The sequence below is a fragment of the Ostrinia nubilalis genome, chromosome 24 (genome assembly GCF_963855985.1).
Source record: "Ostrinia nubilalis chromosome 24, ilOstNubi1.1, whole genome shotgun sequence".
In the NCBI taxonomy this organism is placed as follows: domain Eukaryota; kingdom Metazoa; phylum Arthropoda; class Insecta; order Lepidoptera; family Crambidae; genus Ostrinia; species Ostrinia nubilalis.
The window spans coordinates 111,487-130,928 of NC_087111.1; the positions used below are offsets into that span (position 1 = coordinate 111,487).

Consider the following 19,442-nt stretch of genomic DNA (forward strand, 5'->3'; position numbering starts at 1 on the left):
GCCACAAAGCACGATTAATTTATTCATTTCCTTGTCATTCATAATAACAGTCCTTGAAATATAGCTCCTAGCAGCTATCCTCTTGAAATTGTCAGTATATTTCTTTATGTATATTGTCAAAATTGCTTTTACACTATGCGCAGACCATAGTTGGATCTTATGCAGTTGTAATGGGGTTAAGTTTGCAATAAAAACGTACTGTTTGATGTGCCGTCGTGTGTACATGGTATGATTAAAAAATAGAGGTAAAGAGATAGCTACAGATGAGACTCACCGTTCTCGTTGTGGTTCCTGTTGTCAGCTCGGTCGGTGGAGTCGCGCGAGGCGTGGTTGACGTGGTTGGCGTGGTTGACGTGGTTGGTCTGCGCGGGCGCGGGCGACGGCGCCGGCGACGGCGAGGCGGGCGCGGGCGCGGCGCCGGTACGCGCCGTCTGTCTTTGCGGCGCCGATACGCACGCAGAGCATACCACTTCTGCGCCCGTGTATGTCACTTTTTCGCCTGATGGGAACGCGCGTCTGCAACCAACCGGAGGCTCCGTTACGATAGCCTTAACAATTTAAGCCCATTTCTTTGCCCTTCACTGCTGCCTCCATATGGAAAAGGGCAGCCGCCCTTGTAAATAGCATCAAATTAGACTTCATAAGCATTATGAAGCCTATTTACAACTTATGCGTAACAAGAAGAAATTCAAAAACAAAGAAGTACCTAGTTACTCTTATGTCAAGAAAGGTAGTGTGAGTCAGCAGGAAAAGTCACAGAGCTCTAGAGCGCGAGGGTTTGGTCCACTTATAATAGGTATGTCTATCGCGAAATTGATCATCGATTGATTTTATTCTCAAATTGACACCCTAACCTTCCATTTGTCAAGAAAACTTCCTCATCAAAACATCACTAACAGTTACAAGATTGGAACACTACTGCCAACTTCATCACGCTGGCCGGTGTGGGGCACTCACTTGCATCGTGCGCACGTGAAGCACTTCTGGTGGTAGGTGTTGCCGAGCGCGGACACCACCTCGCCCTCCACGTACTGGTTGCACGCCGCGCAGCGCGTGCCGAACGCGCGCTGGTAGTCCTGCGGAGACACATTATGGACACTTAGTCGATGACACAAAGTAATTGATACTTTCCACCAGCTCGCACTATGCGTTTGGATGACTCTTTTATAATGCGAACAGCTAGGGACTGGAATTCGCTGCACGCTGCTGTCTTTCCTGAACACTATAATCCGGACCTTTTGACCAGGGCAGATATGTACCATCCTAGACTGCATCTTACTTAACACGGTCAAATACCTGCATTTTCTTGCATAAAAAAATCGATGATCTACATAAGGCAGAAGAAACTGACCCATCTTCCCATCATTGTTAAATTTTGTCCCCAAACCGATACTCAAACTAAAGTCGCAAGTCATCTAAAGACGCTCCGTGACTTGTGCAGCAACACCGGCAACTACCCGCGTGGGATACCCAATCTACGAGTTTCACGCAATTGAAATCTTAAACAGGATGCTTTCAAAAATTATTGCTGGAACAGTATCAAAAGATACCTCGTAGGATATCAAATCTTGACTTAGGTGGGCTAATGAAGACTCATTAGTTAGGAGGAACATGTATCAATTAACAGTTGGCTACACTCAGTTGCTAGAAGTGATTGTCTTTACGTGACCAGACTCAGGTTTCCACCAGGATCTTATGGCTCCTGTCATCGGACACGATGAAAACACTAATGTTTATGTATTGCGGAACCTTCGGAGGTGTTCCATGACAGCCGGCCTCGGAATGTGGGGCACATCCGCGCGTGCGAGTAGCCGACTTTTAAACCATTTGAATTTATGGCCTCCCCGCGTTATTGCACGGAAATGAACTAGGGCGAGGACGCCGCACTAATGACCCCCACTACATTGGGGGCATTTGTGTAACTACCATTAATACATAATTAACATCTAACAACGACTGTAATCGTGATAATTTAATGTCAAGGAAAAGGTTTATTACTCAGGCACTCAGAGTCAAGGTCTCAAGGTATTATTACTCAGGAACAGGTATGAGACAGCAAAATAATGCAAAATTATTGACTGTATCTCGGCCACATAAGATTATCCTTGGAAGAGATTCTGGTTAGATGGCATTGCAACTTATCTATACTTTATTCGACCCTCAATGTGTTCGAGCACAAGCGCGTTGCAATGTTGTGAGTAGAAAGCTTTGGCGTGTGGTAACCAGATTACTATAATAAATCATTGTCTATCACCGCAGGACGGCGCCCGTGCTACGCGTGCCGACAGCACAAACTGACATCGGAAATGTAAAAGCCTGTATGCACAACACATGTGGGAACAGGAGGCTCTCCCTAAGACATTTTCCCACACATATAGGTGGGTATTGCGGATTTGACAGATAGTGAATTGGTCGATAGCATGAACATAAAGAAGTTCATACAGAAGATTGGGTACTCTTGTGGGTGATTCTTCATCCGCTGAACATTGCAGAAGTGAACCTACGGCATTCTACTCTACTAATCCACGACGGGACCTGCCACCTGTCGCTCGCGTGCGCCCCACACGCCTCTTATCACGTCAATCACGTAATCAAGCGCGCTTCTTGCAGTCCAGTGCATTCATTTGCCTGGCTAAGGGAGTTAACTCCTGAATTAATGCAGCGCGTCGAAGTGTGAATATAATAGCTATTAGCTGGTTGTACAAGACAACCAATCTATGAAGAGATAAATAACAAAACTCGTGCCTTTTACGGAATATTCTTCCGTAACTAATTTACTGTTTAATTTGAAAAGGCCCATTATTGAGTCCACTTCCAAAACAAACATTTGTAATGTACTAATGTAATGTTTCACAATAAATAATTTTGAATATGAATTTGAATGTTTTCAAAATGGATCAGTAAACTGTCCCTTGTAGCAAGGAATACCCAATAGTTTATTTGCAATACATAATATAGAAGGTATTACATATTGTAAAAGTAAATAATCAAATAGCTACAATATAGAGCAAGGCTGTTTTGTCGGTGATTGAGTATAATGACAATGATTATAGTTTTCAAACTGCCGTGCTAGATAAACGTAACACTCGAGTATTTATCAACACTCAACAAGTATAGATTCATGCCTATGATTGGCATTTGAAATTGTATATTTAGTTACACCAACAACAGGTAGGTTTGAATCAAGTGTTGAGGGTCGGTCGTCTCATTATACGACCCTCAGGAGTCGCACTTTCCACTACTGATCTTGGGAAGGATCCGAAGATCAAGATCCCATGGCCATATCAACATCAATGTAACTGTTAGAGCGCTTTCACATTAGGGCGTTAGTAGCGCGACTGCAGCGCGGCAGCGGCGTTTTTATAAGGGTGCGTCTACACTGGGCGAACGGGCTCGCGCGGCAAACTCGACATCCTGCTCACTCAAGAGCAGGGTGAGCAGGATGACCAGTGTGCCGCGCGAGCCCGTTTACCCAGTGTGGACGCACCATAATGTGAAGGCATGCATCCGCTGTCACATAGTATGACATTTTCGGCAGCGCGTCTGTCGCGCGTTTATCGCGCTTCTAAATCGCCTGAATGTATAAGCGCTCTTAGACCTGGCCAGTATCACGGAAGATGTACGTGACATTGCAACTGCCTTTGGCAGATTTCACAGTGGATAGTTAGTCTAGTACTCCTAGTGTAGTGTAGCGGTTGTGTAGTGTAGTGTAGTGTAGTGTACCTGTGGGCAGTAGTAGTGTCCGTCCTTGCAGAAGAAGCCGCCGCGCGCGAGGGACGCGGCGCAGGCGCGGCACGTGAAGCAGCCGGTGTGGAAGTACTTGTCCGTCACGTAGCGGTTGTGTAGTGTAGTGTAGTGTAGTGTACCTGTGGGCAGTAGTAGTGTCCGTCCTTGCAGAAGAAGCCGCCGCGCGCGAGGGACGCGGCGCAGGCGCGGCACGTGAAGCAGCCGGTGTGGAAGTACTTGTCCGTCACGTAGCGGTTGTGTAGTGTAGTGTAGTGTAGTGTACCTGTGGGCAGTAGTAGTGTCCGTCCTTGCAGAAGAAGCCGCCGCGCGCGAGGGACGCGGCGCAGGCGCGGCACGTGAAGCAGCCGGTGTGGAAGTACTTGTCCGTCACGTAGCGGTTGTGTAGTGTAGTGTAGTGTAGTGTACCTGTGGGCAGTAGTAGTGTCCGTCCTTGCAGAAGAAGCCGCCGCGCGCGAGGGACGCGGCGCAGGCGCGGCACGTGAAGCAGCCGGTGTGGAAGTACTTGTCCGTCACGTAGCGGTTGTGTAGTGTAGTGTAGTGTAGTGTACCTGTGGGCAGTAGTAGTGTCCGTCCTTGCAGAAGAAGCCGCCGCGCGCGAGGGACGCGGCGCAGGCGCGGCACGTGAAGCAGCCGGTGTGGAAGTACTTGTCCGTCACGTAGCGGTTGTGTAGTGTAGTGTAGTGTAGTGTACCTGTGGGCAGTAGTAGTGTCCGTCCTTGCAGAAGAAGCCGCCGCGCGCGAGGGACGCGGCGCAGGCGCGGCACGTGAAGCAGCCGGTGTGGAAGTACTTGTCCGTCACGTAGCGGTTGTGTAGTGTAGTGTAGTGTAGTGTACCTGTGGGCAGTAGTAGTGTCCGTCCTTGCAGAAGAAGCCGCCGCGCGCGAGGGACGCGGCGCAGGCGCGGCACGTGAAGCAGCCGGTGTGGAAGTACTTGTCCGTCACGTAGCGGTTGTGTAGTGTAGTGTAGTGTAGTGTACCTGTGGGCAGTAGTAGTGTCCGTCCTTGCAGAAGAAGCCGCCGCGCGCGAGGGACGCGGCGCAGGCGCGGCACGTGAAGCAGCCGGTGTGGAAGTACTTGTCCGTCACGCGCAGCACCTCGCCGCTGCACTTGCCGCCGCACGCGCCGCACACCACCTTCCCTGCAACACCAAGGACCAAACTGTTAGTACACCACATCAACCAATGAGTCGTCTATGAAGTCAGCTTGCCACAAGAAACGAGAGGGAGGAGTGGTTAACTACTTCTTGTTTAATTTGTCATTTCTTGTAAATTAATATTATACGAAAAAGGAGATGTAACCCCATGGCTGTGGTTCTCCACGATAGTTTTGCCTATACGGCACAGCAGCATGGAAAGTTCATGTTTACGAAAGACAAAATAATGTAAGAAGGAACGGGACCTAATGGGACAACTCCATGAAGATGCGACACAGACAGGGCAACCACAGATATAGATATCTATATCTGTGAGGGCAACTCAGCAAGATTTCAGCCTGATACTAAATGAAGACATTTAAAATATTTAAACAACGTCAACCAAAATATTACGAATTGATTTGAACTTGATCTCCCTTCCGCTGTTTAAAGCACTAGAGCCTTCAATATCTTCATATTATGTTTGCAGTCCAGCTTAATATAAAAGGGATCTACGTTTATTACTCAATAGCCCGACATAGCTTGGTGATCGCTATTTGTATTACGCACATATCTGACCTAATAACCGTCCCCTTTGCCCCGCAGCCCCATTGACGGCCGCCGCAATAAAAACTGTTGCGTAACAGATTAGCGACACAGCCACCACAGGACAACCAGTTCACTTGAAAAAAATTCTTAATATCAGCAACATTTCATCAGGTTCATGTAACGATAGCGCTACCGCTACCGTTCACATTATTTAGCACATACCTACATTTACTTCTTGAATTAATCTGTTAATATCTTTGCGATTATAATCAAGCCGAGCTTTCTTTCTTTTCATCCTTTTCATTTGTGAACAGGCTGTCCTGCCTAGTTGTGCTGTGCGATATGTATGGCGCAGCGACCACGCCGCGGCTCGGGAATCCCGGTTCCTCCCTGCACTGGTGCAGCCGATCGATATGGCATGGCGTGTTACATTAACACATTTACACTATTACTCACTGACATGAATGGCTGGATTAGCAGTTGTTTTAAATTACTTTAAAAACACATTAAAATCCCGAAAGCCCAATCAGATTCGAGGGTAGAGACGCCTCGTTAAGTTAATCGTTGCAATTTTGTTCGAATCACAAATCGTCTATTAAACAATACGCACTATGTTTATCCCAGGCACAAAGCAAGATCGAAGGTGAATCCCGCAGATATAGGATAATTTACGGTCACAATAATTAATTGAAACATTTTGGTACAGGTGATATCGGGACTACACAATTTGTGTTCGGCTGTACAGCATCAAATCTGTGCCCCTTTCTGTATCCGAGTCACGCAACGTCAAGGTCGCCCCCTGAGGAGACCCCCGGGGACTCCCAACGTTCTCGCCGAGGTCACGAGAGCCTTTCGGCGGGATTTGAACAAATTACTACATAATGTAAGTACACATAGATATTCTTTATTTTTGCTATTATAAGAACAGCAGCATCAGGTAATTACTGGTAAATGCACGCTCACTGTTTGACCAGCTCTTTGAGGTCGAAATAGACCCAATCATCGAAATTGTGCAATCAAGTTCGAATAAATTTATGTCCAATTTAGACTAATGAATTACCAAATAGTCCCACAGCGCCAAACTACGCTCCTCGGACCCACCACGATTTCGTTAATTCAATCAGCACTCAAATGGGCACTTGCCCCCGGGACGAGGTTAACTCTGCTCACACGTCGGACGACACGGCCGCGCAGTTCCCTGGGGCATCGGGAATGTCATTGACTAATCTAGGACGCGCGTGATTACCACTTGCCACGAATTAACACTTGCATATTGCTGCATCATGTATGCAGGACTTCGTTAAGGTAATAAGGGCCAATAGCTCTATTCCATATTTTAAAGAATTAAGGCAAAGAATAATAATTTCCTAAGATTATTTTAAATCACAAAACGAGAGCAAGGTTGAAGGTGATCCCGATATTATTATGATCATGCTTATTAAATTAATCTCCACTTCAGCTCGTGCTGTTGACCGTCTGGGAACAAAGTGCATGTTTGGGATTTCTAAAATAGCTCAGTACAACAACCACCCCCGCATGCGCGGCTTATACAAACCAATCAAAAATATTACATCAACAAGCCGTCACTTAGGATTCTTAATTTATTAAGAGTAAGCACGGTTGTTTTGTGACTAAAATTAAAATACCTATACCAACCGCATCCTGCAATGCAGATTGTAGAGAGTATAATTCACATAATATGGTAGGTAGAGATTATAAATCTCTAACTAACTTTACCTATTAAGCTGGTAAATTGGGATAACATAACGTGATTTAGATCATCCAATCGTGATCGCAATGTCCCTCGTATTTCAATAACTTTGATTAACCGATGCAAGATCAAAGGAATATTAATTACGCATATTTCATGAATTCAGTGTTCATTCGTTACGATATTATAATTAGAATGAATCGACTTGGAAATAGCTTGATATTTATGTTTATTTATATGCAGCCTCGTGCAAACTCATAATTTCGTCAGAGCGCATCTACAAATTGAGCATAACTAATAGCTGTAAAAACAGCTCATTAGGTGTTCATATTTCAAACGGAATAGTTCTTTTTTTTAAGCCAAATGAATACAGCATGTAGCTTAGATTAGGTACTATTACTCTATTGACCGATCTATAAAATTATAGTGAAAAACTTTCATAATATCACGCACGCCGCTGCCGCAGCTTTTTACTCTAGCTACAGCGCAAAAAAAAAACAAAGAGCAAACCTGGTGCAAGGCACGAAGCGAGCCAAGTTCTTCTGCCCTTTAGTTTAGTTAGCCGCAATTGGGCACGATAATCGCGAACAAAGTAAGACATTCGGGTTATAAATTACCCGGTTTATCGTTTGCCGCGGAGGCGCGTCACGAGCTGCACAAATAAGCTCGCCCATGAAATCGATGCAGACGTTAGGTCAGCGCTTTCCTTTTAAGTCAATTGGGTGCATTCACCCTTGTTTATGTTTTTCATTTGTCATTATTTGTCCTGCTACTCAGACATTCCTTAAATCTGGAATGGCGTGACATCGACGACTTAGGAGTAATCGTGATCATGAATCTTCTTATTTGGAAATGCTTCTTTTGAGAGCTAAATCGATAGCTGCATGAGGTCAGCAACTTCCTTATAGGCAATAAGATGCATTCACCGATGTGATAGTGGGTGGATCGTTTAAGAGCCCATCCTTCTGATCACAACGCTTTCCTAAATAGGCCTTCTCCTTGTTAGAGCATTACAATCAACAATCCTTTTGTCTAATACGATTTATGTATGGTCACATTTGACTTGCTTTCGTGACTCAGATTAGATATTGTGAATAATTCGATACTTACCCAAACTGTTTTAAGTAAATTTAAACACAAAGCACTGACGTCATTGTTAATGACGCCGAAGCAAGCCAAACAAATAGCGAATTGATTACTGTAATAGTGGCTAGAATTCTCAGTATTCCATCAATTAAGACTCCTGACATACACAATTTGCCGCACGCTAGTTTTTGCGAGGCGATTATCTTAATGGATCATTATCTAAATTCTCCGCCTGTTTGACGGAAGAGCGCCTCAAGGTGATGAGTGAGTGTGCTGAATGAATGGCAGGCAAAATAAAATCTAGGAGACATCTAATTACAAGTATTATCGTCAATCGGGATTTAGCCCATCAAACTCTGAATCTGCTCCGAACTAGAAACGTGACACTTCCAATTCAAACTAGTTATCAACTCAAGTTTAACTAAATGCACAAATCTAGAAAATCAGAAGAATTGAAAATCCATTGAACATGTGGCATGGAATGAAAGGTTCCACGAGCCGGCATACGATTCAACAATCACGCGCAGAGCCAGACCCCTCGCGCTATTGATTGCCGGCGCATCTGTCGCGGGAAGTTACCATATACGAGGTGTCTATAAATCCCCTCAAAACTCCTACACTATCAAATAGATGAAGGACAATACATAGCGGCGATCATAATAAATCGAAACCGGTCGCATATGATTTGAAGACTAGGAATGGAAGCAATATCTTAAACTCATTAACAGTATCATTTGAATAGTTGCAAACTTGACGAACAGCTTATCATTTAAATATAGTGCAGAATGATACGATATCAATACCCTTTTAATTTACTGATCAATGCGATAATCTTGAAACAATGCAAATGGATTTGTACTCGATATGAAACGAGAACGAGCAATAGATATCGTCTCCAGGATCAAAAACCGCTGCGTTTTGGTGATCAAAATTTTTCTGATCTAACAGAAATAGCATTTGCTTTTGACGATTTCTGTTGGGGATTATTCTAATCTAATAAAAATCATCAGTGCACCTCCAGCCCCACGTGTGCGCCCATTAGCCGCATCTGCCGCGCGTTAGCGTCGCGCGTGCGCGGGCGCACGCTTCCTCCGATCTAATTAATGCCCATCGCCGCCAGATCTATTACAGATTAGCCCGAACCCGTGACTGCACTCCAACTTCCCGGTTCTTTGGGTGAAGAAATTTCTTGAGCGTGAATAGATCGTATGAACTAAACATTCCAATATGTTTCATAGACTTGCAATAATTCTTAATATGGTCAAATTTACACCTAAATAATATCTTCTTGAATATTGTGTGTCCCGTATGAGCCGTATTCATGAACCGCACTATCATTACCCTCATTGTGTTAGCAGCGGCATGCAATGCGGCCAAAATCAATATTGCTTGTTGGCTAGTAGTGTATTTTGGCAGCGGCTAAGAAGTTTGATGGCTTCCAAGAAAGCGCAGATTCGTAGAAACTGTAACGAGTGTAATTTTCTGAAAATGCAAATGATAAATATCGACTACCACAAGAGGGATTCGGTCCTTTAACTCAAAACTTCGTTCGGATAATAAGAATCGCCCATTCTTCTTAGGCTCTTACCGCAGATTCATTTTAAAACGGTTTAGTCTACATTTCACAAAGTTTATTATTAACAAAGTTAGGAGTAGAATAAACCGCACCACATTATAGAGAAAATGCATTTCACAGCAGCTGTCCAGTAATCATAATAAACATCACAGATGAGAGCATCAACATCACATAAAACAGCGTAGGTTTCCGAAACCTATAACTAAGAATTATAACCCGCGGTCCTGACAAATTTGACACTGCCGCCGTTAAATTAGTCGAGCGTCGCCACTTACAATCATTTAGGCAAATGCTTTTGATATTAATTGGGATTAATTGAATGGGAATTCCTGGACATTTTACGGGTTTTAAGCTGCGGTTCCGCGCAGTTTGGTAGCGTAATATGACGTATACCCAAATATATCTATTTGACTTTAAATAAATGAGCTAACTTAAAACCAACCACCTCCAATCATAAATGTGTTTTATATTTTAAGCCTTAAAATTTAAGGGTACCTATCAGATCTGGTCCAGACTGCATCGTGGTGTACGGAGTATCGTTACATACCCGTTCTGCACCTACGAATGGAATTTGAGCAAAAAAATTCTTGTTACTAAAGCTTAATGAGGTTTTGATATGAGAAGTCTAACAACCGAGATCCATTGATGAAAAGAACGTGTTCTGCGCTCGCGCCGCCCGGCTAGGCGGCTACTTGCCGAGTTCGCACCGTTTATAGTGTAGCCGGCGTACACTATAAACGGTGTAGACGCAGACGGAATGCCGCGCGTAAATATATCCCGCACTTTGGCCGCGCGCCAGCGCTGGAGACTGGAGCCCATCATGAGCTTTAGGTGGAACGACACGATAACGAAACGATTAAGTTTAAGCCGTCGCGTCGATACGCTTGCGATACTGCTCTACGCTTTTTACGGCTGTACGTAAAGCTTTGACAAAGTCTATAGAAAATAGCTTTTCAAGTGGAGACCACGCATGAACAGTGGTATAACCACGATGATACGTTCATTCTCTTTGGAATGACTTCGAGGACAAGCTTTCGCCAGATATTTTCTACTAAGTCTTCAAAGATGTCTTATAAGGTTGACAAGCTCACCCCATTAATCTTGATGATTAATGACAAATGTTAGTAGATAATTGTTTGTAGGTTGAATAGGTTTAGAGACTGTAGTTGGTCAATTTGGTCATAGCATAGGAAGCGTCTCTGCACGTCTGATTCACGCGCCGGCGCCAGTGGAGATAGGCCGCCGCGAGTGACCTGCTAACACACTCTAATAATACTAGCGAGGAATTGCCAGGATGCCGCTTGTATCATATTTCATGCAAGTGGAAAATGTGGAAATATGTAAATAATTCGCGACACTTCAGTATCGCAATCAGATCCTAAACATAAAACTTTACATTCACTAGATTTTTGTATACCAATCGCCTTTACACTCAGAAACTCTATCCAATCCAGTACCTACCTTAATAAGCCCTTTGACAAAACTAATAAACATGACACATATTGAACTGCTTGATCGATAGTAAAGTCAATATTAAGTATAGTTACACCTGCAGACTAAACTCCCCAATCTTAATTATAAAATCGTCTCATTACATCGCATCTAATAGCTCAATTTAAAAAAATCTTAGAAGAAGCTAAGTCTGCGCAATTACTGGTATCGATCCATCTGCGCGGGTGCGTTGGATCCGCAAAAAGCCGGACAAAAACTCGTCTATCACACGCGTGAGTCAGCCGCAACACGCGCGGTTACTGACACCTCATTATCATGCGTGACGCTGTTTATGTAACAGGTACTCTATTTATTTGGCCAATGAATAATCTTCGCTAATCTACCGGCAGATTACTATATCCAGTAATGTCGAGATAACCCAACATTAAAATAAGTGTAGGTTTCTGCAGTGCTCCGATCCCATGAATAGAAGCTGAAGCTGATGCGAAATCAAATCAATTTCACGGGAGAAGTGCCTTTGAAGTGTAGAATTTACAAAATAATAATAAATAGTACGCCAACGCACACAAGTGATGGTGGGTCCGTGGCCGAGTCCCCCTGTATGCGACGCACCCGTGGTCGACGCCCCCGGTCAGATAAAAGCAATTTTTAATCAAATGTACAGTCAGTCACAAAAATATTTATAAACGAATAAATATTTATACTGATCGTACAAATAAATGTTTAATATTATTTTACCATAGTGATACCTAAAAAATAATAGGTTTTATTTTAACTTATCATATTTTATCATAGGTTTTATTTACCTATAATAACATGTAAATCGTTATACCTAATCAAAATAATTGTAACAATCAGTCTTTAAAATAACTCTACTCTCTCTACATTTAACTAACTACAAATAAAAGTTTTAATTATAAAAGTTTTAAGTATTTTTAACAAAAAATTAAATACATCATTTTAAATAGCGTCAAACATGCATGGTTTTCGTTGACTGTACTTAGTGCAAAAGCCGAAAAAAATATGATATTAAATTTATTTAAATCGGGGGCTTCAACCACGGGTGCGTCGAATACTGGGGGACTCGGCCACGGACCCGTGATGGTTGGCATCCGGGATTTGATACAGTTTTGTGAAGATTTTCAAACATTCCTTGAGATGTTTGAATGTCATTAATGTTATTGAGTGCTAAAAAAAATTATATCTAATCTAAAGAATTCATCCATCCCTCCCAGAATTAAGTATTGAGCATTCCATCCATGCAAAGTCTAACTTGCATCATGTGTTAGACATTGAAACTTGCCTAGCTAGATAGAAGAGTTCAAGGTGAAGTGAGCAATAATGTATTCAGTTCTATGTTCATCAATGATTTAAGACATTCATTAATCAATCAATACATCAAGAAACGAATGAGACTGGAATATTAAATAATAAATAATGATTTATATAGCAGTTCGCAATATTTCCCCTTTAATCTTAAAAATTCGGCGAAGTTATGAGCACGACACAATGACACAGTTACGCTGTTGGGCTTTGTGGGTAAAATGTATATTCCGCACATGAGACGAGTCCCGGGGGACTCGGGTACTCCAGGCATAAGCATCGCCGCAATGCGTCCCCGTTGTCTAACGTTTGCGTAAAACTGGCGCAAGCTATGCACGATGGCAATAATGGAATACCTCATGGCAAGCCTACGTACGCTACGCTTTGATTACTATTGAAAAAATACCTAGAGAGGTTGTATCCCTAAACTAGGTTTGCTTAGCTTTTTCTATTAATTTACTAAAATTTTTGTATATATGAATACCGCAGAAAATACGCAGCTAACTGGTTAAATTAAAGAAGCCACCGCATAGTTAAATGTTTCTACATAGAAAAGATCTTATTACTATTCTTTTCAAACAATAATCAAGCCCGAAGAACTTAAACTGCATATACGCGGAATAAGAAAAACCAAAGAGGGAGGTGTTATTATTAGCGCTGAAGGTAAGGATGACCTTGAGAAGCTCAAGCAGTCAGAACAGCTGAGAACCTCGGGCCTGAAAATTGAAGTGACCACAAAACGGATGCCAAAAGTTATATTACTAGGAGTGCCCGCCAATACCCCCGAAAAGGAACTTCTGGAATGTTTATTTGAGCAAAATATTTCGGGAAAACATCAGCATATAGAGCGAGAAGAGTTCTTAGCCAAGGTAAAACTTAGCCACAAATCCGGCAAAAAAGATGCGAGTCACTGTAACTACATACTTGAACTACCCTCTGACCTCCGAAAACTTATTATTCAGCAGGAAAGGGTTTTCATAAATTGGACCTCATGCCCAGTACGGGATTATACAATTGTGACCAGGTGTTTCAAATGCCAACAATACGGGCACTCAGCTAAATATTGTCGAGAGACTGAATCCACCTGTGGGCACTGCAGCCACGTCGGGCACACAATTAAAGAATGCCCAAAGCAACAAGAACCTGCCAATTGCGCTACGTGTCGGCGATACAACAAACCGAGCCAACATAAAACAGGAGATGAACAATGTCCCGCTCGGAAAACTGCTGAGGCTCGATATCTGAATTCCATAGACTATGGAGGCGCCTAGAGCGCCACACAACCAGTTCTACAAGCACAGGGATGGGTAATATATCACCTGATTTTATTAAGGACATAGATTCTTCTTACGAATTTGAATCAATAGTATGTGACCCACATTCGTGCTCGTCCTATTTATCTAATAATAATATTAAAAGTAGTCTTAACATTTTCATGCAGAATATTCGTAGCATTAATTGTAACTTTAATGGAATGTTAGCGATACTTAGCCAAATTAATGTGGAAATAGACATGTTAGTCTTAACTGAATGCTGGCTCACCTCTTCCCCTCCAATTCCTCAGCTACTAGGGTATGATTCGTACGTAACTAACAAAACTAATATTTTACAAAACGACGGCGTAACTCTGTACATTAAAAGTAATTTGAGCAAGGTCACTGTGGAGGAACCCGACATAGTGGATGCAAATTGTCTCATTGCAAAGATAGGTACAGATACGGCAATTGTAGCTATATATCGTTCACCATCATATCATAATATTACCAATTTCCTACAGTCATTGAATCAAATTTTACAACAAGTATCAAACTTTAAAAATGTATTCATTATGGGCGATATAAATATCGACATCAAACTCGGCAATATCGAAAGTAGGTCACAGGAATACCTGACCTTTGCAGCTTACCTAGGTTTCCTACCTACTCATCTCCATCCCACTAGGTCGGGTAACTGCTTAGACCATATATTGGCAAAAAGTATCATCCCACTACAAACTTTAGTACTAACTTCCTCATTGACTGACCACAATTCCTTGCTGTTGTGCTTAGAAAAGCGCTACCAAAAATCTTACAGTATGCCAAAACGATCAACAATGTGTGCTCAATCAGCGCTCCATGACCTTGAAAACTTAGATTTAACGCCTTTCTACAGTTCAGATGACGTCAATAAATCGGCCAATTATCTTATAAATTCACTAAAAAAGATAATTGTACAAAATACACGGACTGTATATTCAACCAGTAGTTCCAAAATTAAGAAACCATGGATAACTCCAGGTCTTTTGCGCTGCATAAGACATCGAGACAAACTTCATAAAAAATACACAAGAACACCAGACAGTGAAACTCATAAAATAATTTATTTTAGGTATAGAAATTTCTGTAATAATCTTTTAAAAAAATTAAAGCGTCAGTATGAACGTGACGAAATTCATAAAGCAGGTCATGACAAAAAGAAATTGTGGAAAGTCATCAAAAATATCACCTACACTACTAACACCAAATCTTCCGCTCGGCAACTAATCACGAATTCCGCCTCGGCTGCACAATCCGTAAATTGTGTAAACAAGTTCTTTACTAATATAGGCAAAAATCTCGCTGAAAAAGCTAAACTAAATTGCACGCAACTTTTTCCCTCTATGCAAAACCCTTCCAAATTACAAACATTATACTCGTTTGCCCTATTTGACACTGACGAGGCCGAAGTTGAGCAAATTATCATGACGCTGAAGAATGACTGTGCGTCAGGAATTGACAAAATCCCCTGCTCTTTTATTAAACAATTCAAAAAACAACTTACTCCTCCGCTCACACATCTTTTCAATCAATGCATGTCGAAAGGAATTTTTCCCAACGTACTAAAGAAAGCTATAATACGTCCCATACATAAAAGTGGAGATAAAACCTGTATGAATAACTACCGCCCAATAGCTTTACTGCCATCCATTTCCAAGATCCTTGAAAGGCTTATTTATAACAGACTCTTAAATTATTTAGAAAAAAATAAACTTTTGGCAGACACTCAATTCGGTTTCAGACCGAATAGGTCTACTGATGACGCAGTACATGAGCTCACCAATTACATTGCGAGGCAACTAGACTCAGGTAATAAATGCTTAGTCATCTTCCTTGATCTTGCAAAAGCTTTCGATACAATTTCGATACCAATGCTTCTAAAGAAATTATACGACCTGGGTATTAGAGGAATTCCACATACTCTAATCAAGGATTATCTTTCGGAAAGAACTCAACGCGTAATTATAGATGATGAAGTGAGTGAAGAGTTAATTGTCGAATATGGGGTTCCACAGGGTAGCATACTGGGGCCGCTGTTATTTCTCACGTATATCAATGACCTATGCCTACTTCCACTTCCCGACAACAAAGGGAAAATAATATCATACGCCGATGATACAGCTTTAATGTTTAGCGCAAACACCTGGAGTGACGAGTTCGCACAAGCTCAACTCGGTTTCGACTCTGTCAATCAGTGGCTTAAAAACAACTTACTAACCCTTAATGTAGATAAAACTAAGTTCATAACATTCTCCTACAATGCTTTCTCGCAGCCTACCTCAAACTTATACTCCATTAAAGCCCACTCCTGCACTAATTCTCAACAAGCATGTGCATGCCCTTATTTAAATAGTACTGATAATATGAAATACTTAGGTCTAATCATTGATAAACACCTGAACTTTAAAGCTCACGTCGAAGCTCTCACATCTAGAGTCAGAAAATTGATATTTGCCTTTAAAAATCTGAGACACGTGGCTAAGGGTCCTCTTCTCAAAACTGTCTACCTCACGCTATGTCAGTCATTAATTACTTACTGTATTACATCCTGGGGAGGCACGCATAAAACTACACTAATACGCTTAGAAATAGCTCAAAGAGCTGTTCTGAAAGTAAGCACTTTCCGACCAACACGCTTCCCTACAGTAGAGCTTCTTACGAAATGCGACGTTCTATCAGTACGTCAACTTTTCGTATTACTAACAATCCTCAAAAAACACTCACTAACTACCTTTAATCCCGACCTCAAAGCCAACAAAAGGCGCGCCGACATCGTATGTCCCTCTGAGCGATTTAACAGACAGCATACCCACAAATTCTTTTGTTTTCTAGGAAGCTTTTTGTACAACAGTATAAACAAGTATCTCTGTATATACCCAATGAACAGCAAAGAATGTAAATATGCACTGCAGAAATGGCTCAAGGGTAAAACATATGATGACACAGAAAACCTGTTAATAGTTATTAGTTAAATTACTTACTTTAGGTATGCTAACTATAAATAAACATTCTGTCAGCAAAATTTTATTTATGTAACAAAATTGTCAACCTTTACCTTTATCAACATTGTTTTGGTGTAAATATTTATAATATCTGTTTAATAAGCACTAACTTACATAATAAGTATGGATACCTAAAACACAGGCAAACATTTTTGCTTAGTTTAGGTATACTACCTTAATTAAAATATTGTTACTAACCAAATAATTTCATAGCCCCATTTAAGTTTCTTGTATTTAGGCTAAGTCTTTATTCAATAAATTTATCTTATCTTATCTTATCTTATCTTATCTTTTACGTGATGTTTAAAAACCACATCTGTGGGTATAAGCCGGGAATATTCGAAACGTTAATGCAAGACATTAAAGCAACATCTATAACCGTAGATTGTATCATAATAACTATTTAGAACTAGAACAAAGTCGTCTACCAGGGGCTATTACAACGTGAATCAGTTTCGATATATTAAGCTAATCTACGTCCATCTCTCTCATTCACGATAGATATTGCACGAGTAAAATACACAGATAGAGTCGACCATCTCTAATCAAAATCGAATTACATAATAGACCCCGCAGTATTACTGCTGCAATCGTAATATTTTGTTCCATATCCTGCCTGCGGCAATTGAATAATTCACTTGGCAGCGCAGTATTACATAGTTGGTATCGCAGAGTCAAGGTTCAAACGAAGCAGAATGCGGGAAAACACATTGTAATTACAACACATTGTAATCAATAGGTAATAATGCCTCACCTCTTGCACGTGGCTTTGCCTTGTATCTATGACTGGAGAACATTAATGAACATTTTGGTCAGTGTGCTTGGGAGAAAAATCGGCTTCGGACATGACTCTATCAACTGGACGGACACTCATTGGCTGTTATGATCATAAGAGAAGAAAGATAAAGTGTCAAACCACTAATCTTGTTAAAATCCAGTTAGCATTTGTAGTATGTAGGACCTATGTTTCTACAATGAATGATACAATGACATAAAACATCTTAGCAATGATATAATTTCATTGCTCCAATTTTATTCATATTTGCAATACCATTAATATTACTTTTAGCAAACCACCAACTGCAGATAAGAAACTGTAACACGAATTAATTAATATTCAAATTAATTAATGATGATGATATACTCGTACACATTTGACCGCAGAAGTTTTAAACGGTTTAGTAATTATGGTGAGGATTGTAATTAAGCGATTATTTGCCAAATGATTTGATTTGTTTCAGTAGTGAAATGAGTTATTTGAGGATTAAAATCAAATAAGTAGTCCTGGGATTTTAATACAATTGATTCTGCAGAAAGTATTGCGAACTCTAATTTTTTTAATCCACAACTTATCATTAAATAAGTTCCTTTAATAGTGTCGAGCGTGTCACGGTTCATTAAGCTGCTACACCCGACAGCAATTAGGCCACACTTCGCGACAGTTTTCACATCCTTGTAAACCTTATTTACGTCGAATGAACGCTGTGGTACGCGTTCTTCAGATCATTCCTCGTAGCCATTAGCTGCTTGCTGGGCGGCAAAAATCCAGTGCAGCCATCCGACGCGCTCGGCCCAGAATGATCGCGGGATAAAAACTCATCTTTATCGACTCGCCTTCGAACGTTTAACGAGTCGTGATCTGCCCATCCGCCGACAATTAACGCGCACTTAACTCTTTTGTTTTGATATTAACGAAATTAGTAGTTGCGTTGAGCTTTCTCTCGCACCGTGTTTTCACTTGAAAAGAAAAACGAAGCAAAAAGATAGCGATGACTGAGCAAAAAATTTAAATAGCCCCTAACCGGCCGACACCACATGATTTAGTTAGTAATGGAGTCGTCGAAAACGTTGGTGGGAGTTAATTTATTTTCGCGGACGAGTTAATTTGATGAGAAAAGTAAAACTAATGAGGGTATGGCGACAGTTCGCGGCGGAACTCGCGCGTCCATCATCGTCGGTTTGTGACAAATTGTGGCGTCAATCCCTGCATTTGTTCGCGGGCCGATGATTTAGATAAATCGGCGCGCTTTGTTCGGACAGCACTCGAGAAAGCCGCGCATTGTCGGCCGCACGACAAATGGTCCGCGAGGGACGCTCTAATAGCATCCACCGCTCATGAATTAAGCCTAATAACAAGGTACAATGCAACTTTATCTGTCCTTTTGTCCTTATCGGAGTCATCGTTATTATCGTTAGTTTAAAGATCTTTAAACCGTGCCTTTACTGTCACTCATAATAATATTATCTACAAGTAACTAACATAAGTAGGTACTGTAACTATGAAGACTACATTTACAGCAAGGGATTCTTCAGCATGGAAGTAAAAAATCGTATGACGTTTCCCGTTTCTGGAATTCCTAAATATGTATTGGGTAACCCAGACGGGCCGAAGTGTTTTACCGTAGTAACATGCATCAAAATCATGCGGTGGGCGGCCGCGGCAGGATGAGCACAATTTCCTCGCGGCCTCGCTCCCACGTCTCATCTACGCGCCCCGCGAGTGCGTGTGTAACTGTGTACTGCTACTGCCATTCCATGAAACATGAAACACAGCTGCCTCGCAATTATT

The 19,442-nt window shown here is 41.6% G+C and overlaps 1 protein-coding gene across 1 annotated transcript in view; it reads right to left on the minus strand.

Moving 5' to 3' along the window:
* Positions 1–19,442, minus strand: part of LOC135083950 (actin-binding LIM protein 3) — an 83,222-nt gene that overhangs the window by 35,025 nt on the left and 28,755 nt on the right. The window contains exons 2-4 of the mRNA XM_063978714.1: positions 4,725–4,885; positions 958–1,076; positions 275–516 (exon numbers count right to left, since the gene is read on the minus strand). Coding sequence (XP_063834784.1) covers positions 275–516; positions 958–1,076; positions 4,725–4,885 — 522 coding nt within the window. The remainder of the gene's footprint in view (positions 1–274; positions 517–957; positions 1,077–4,724; positions 4,886–19,442) is intronic.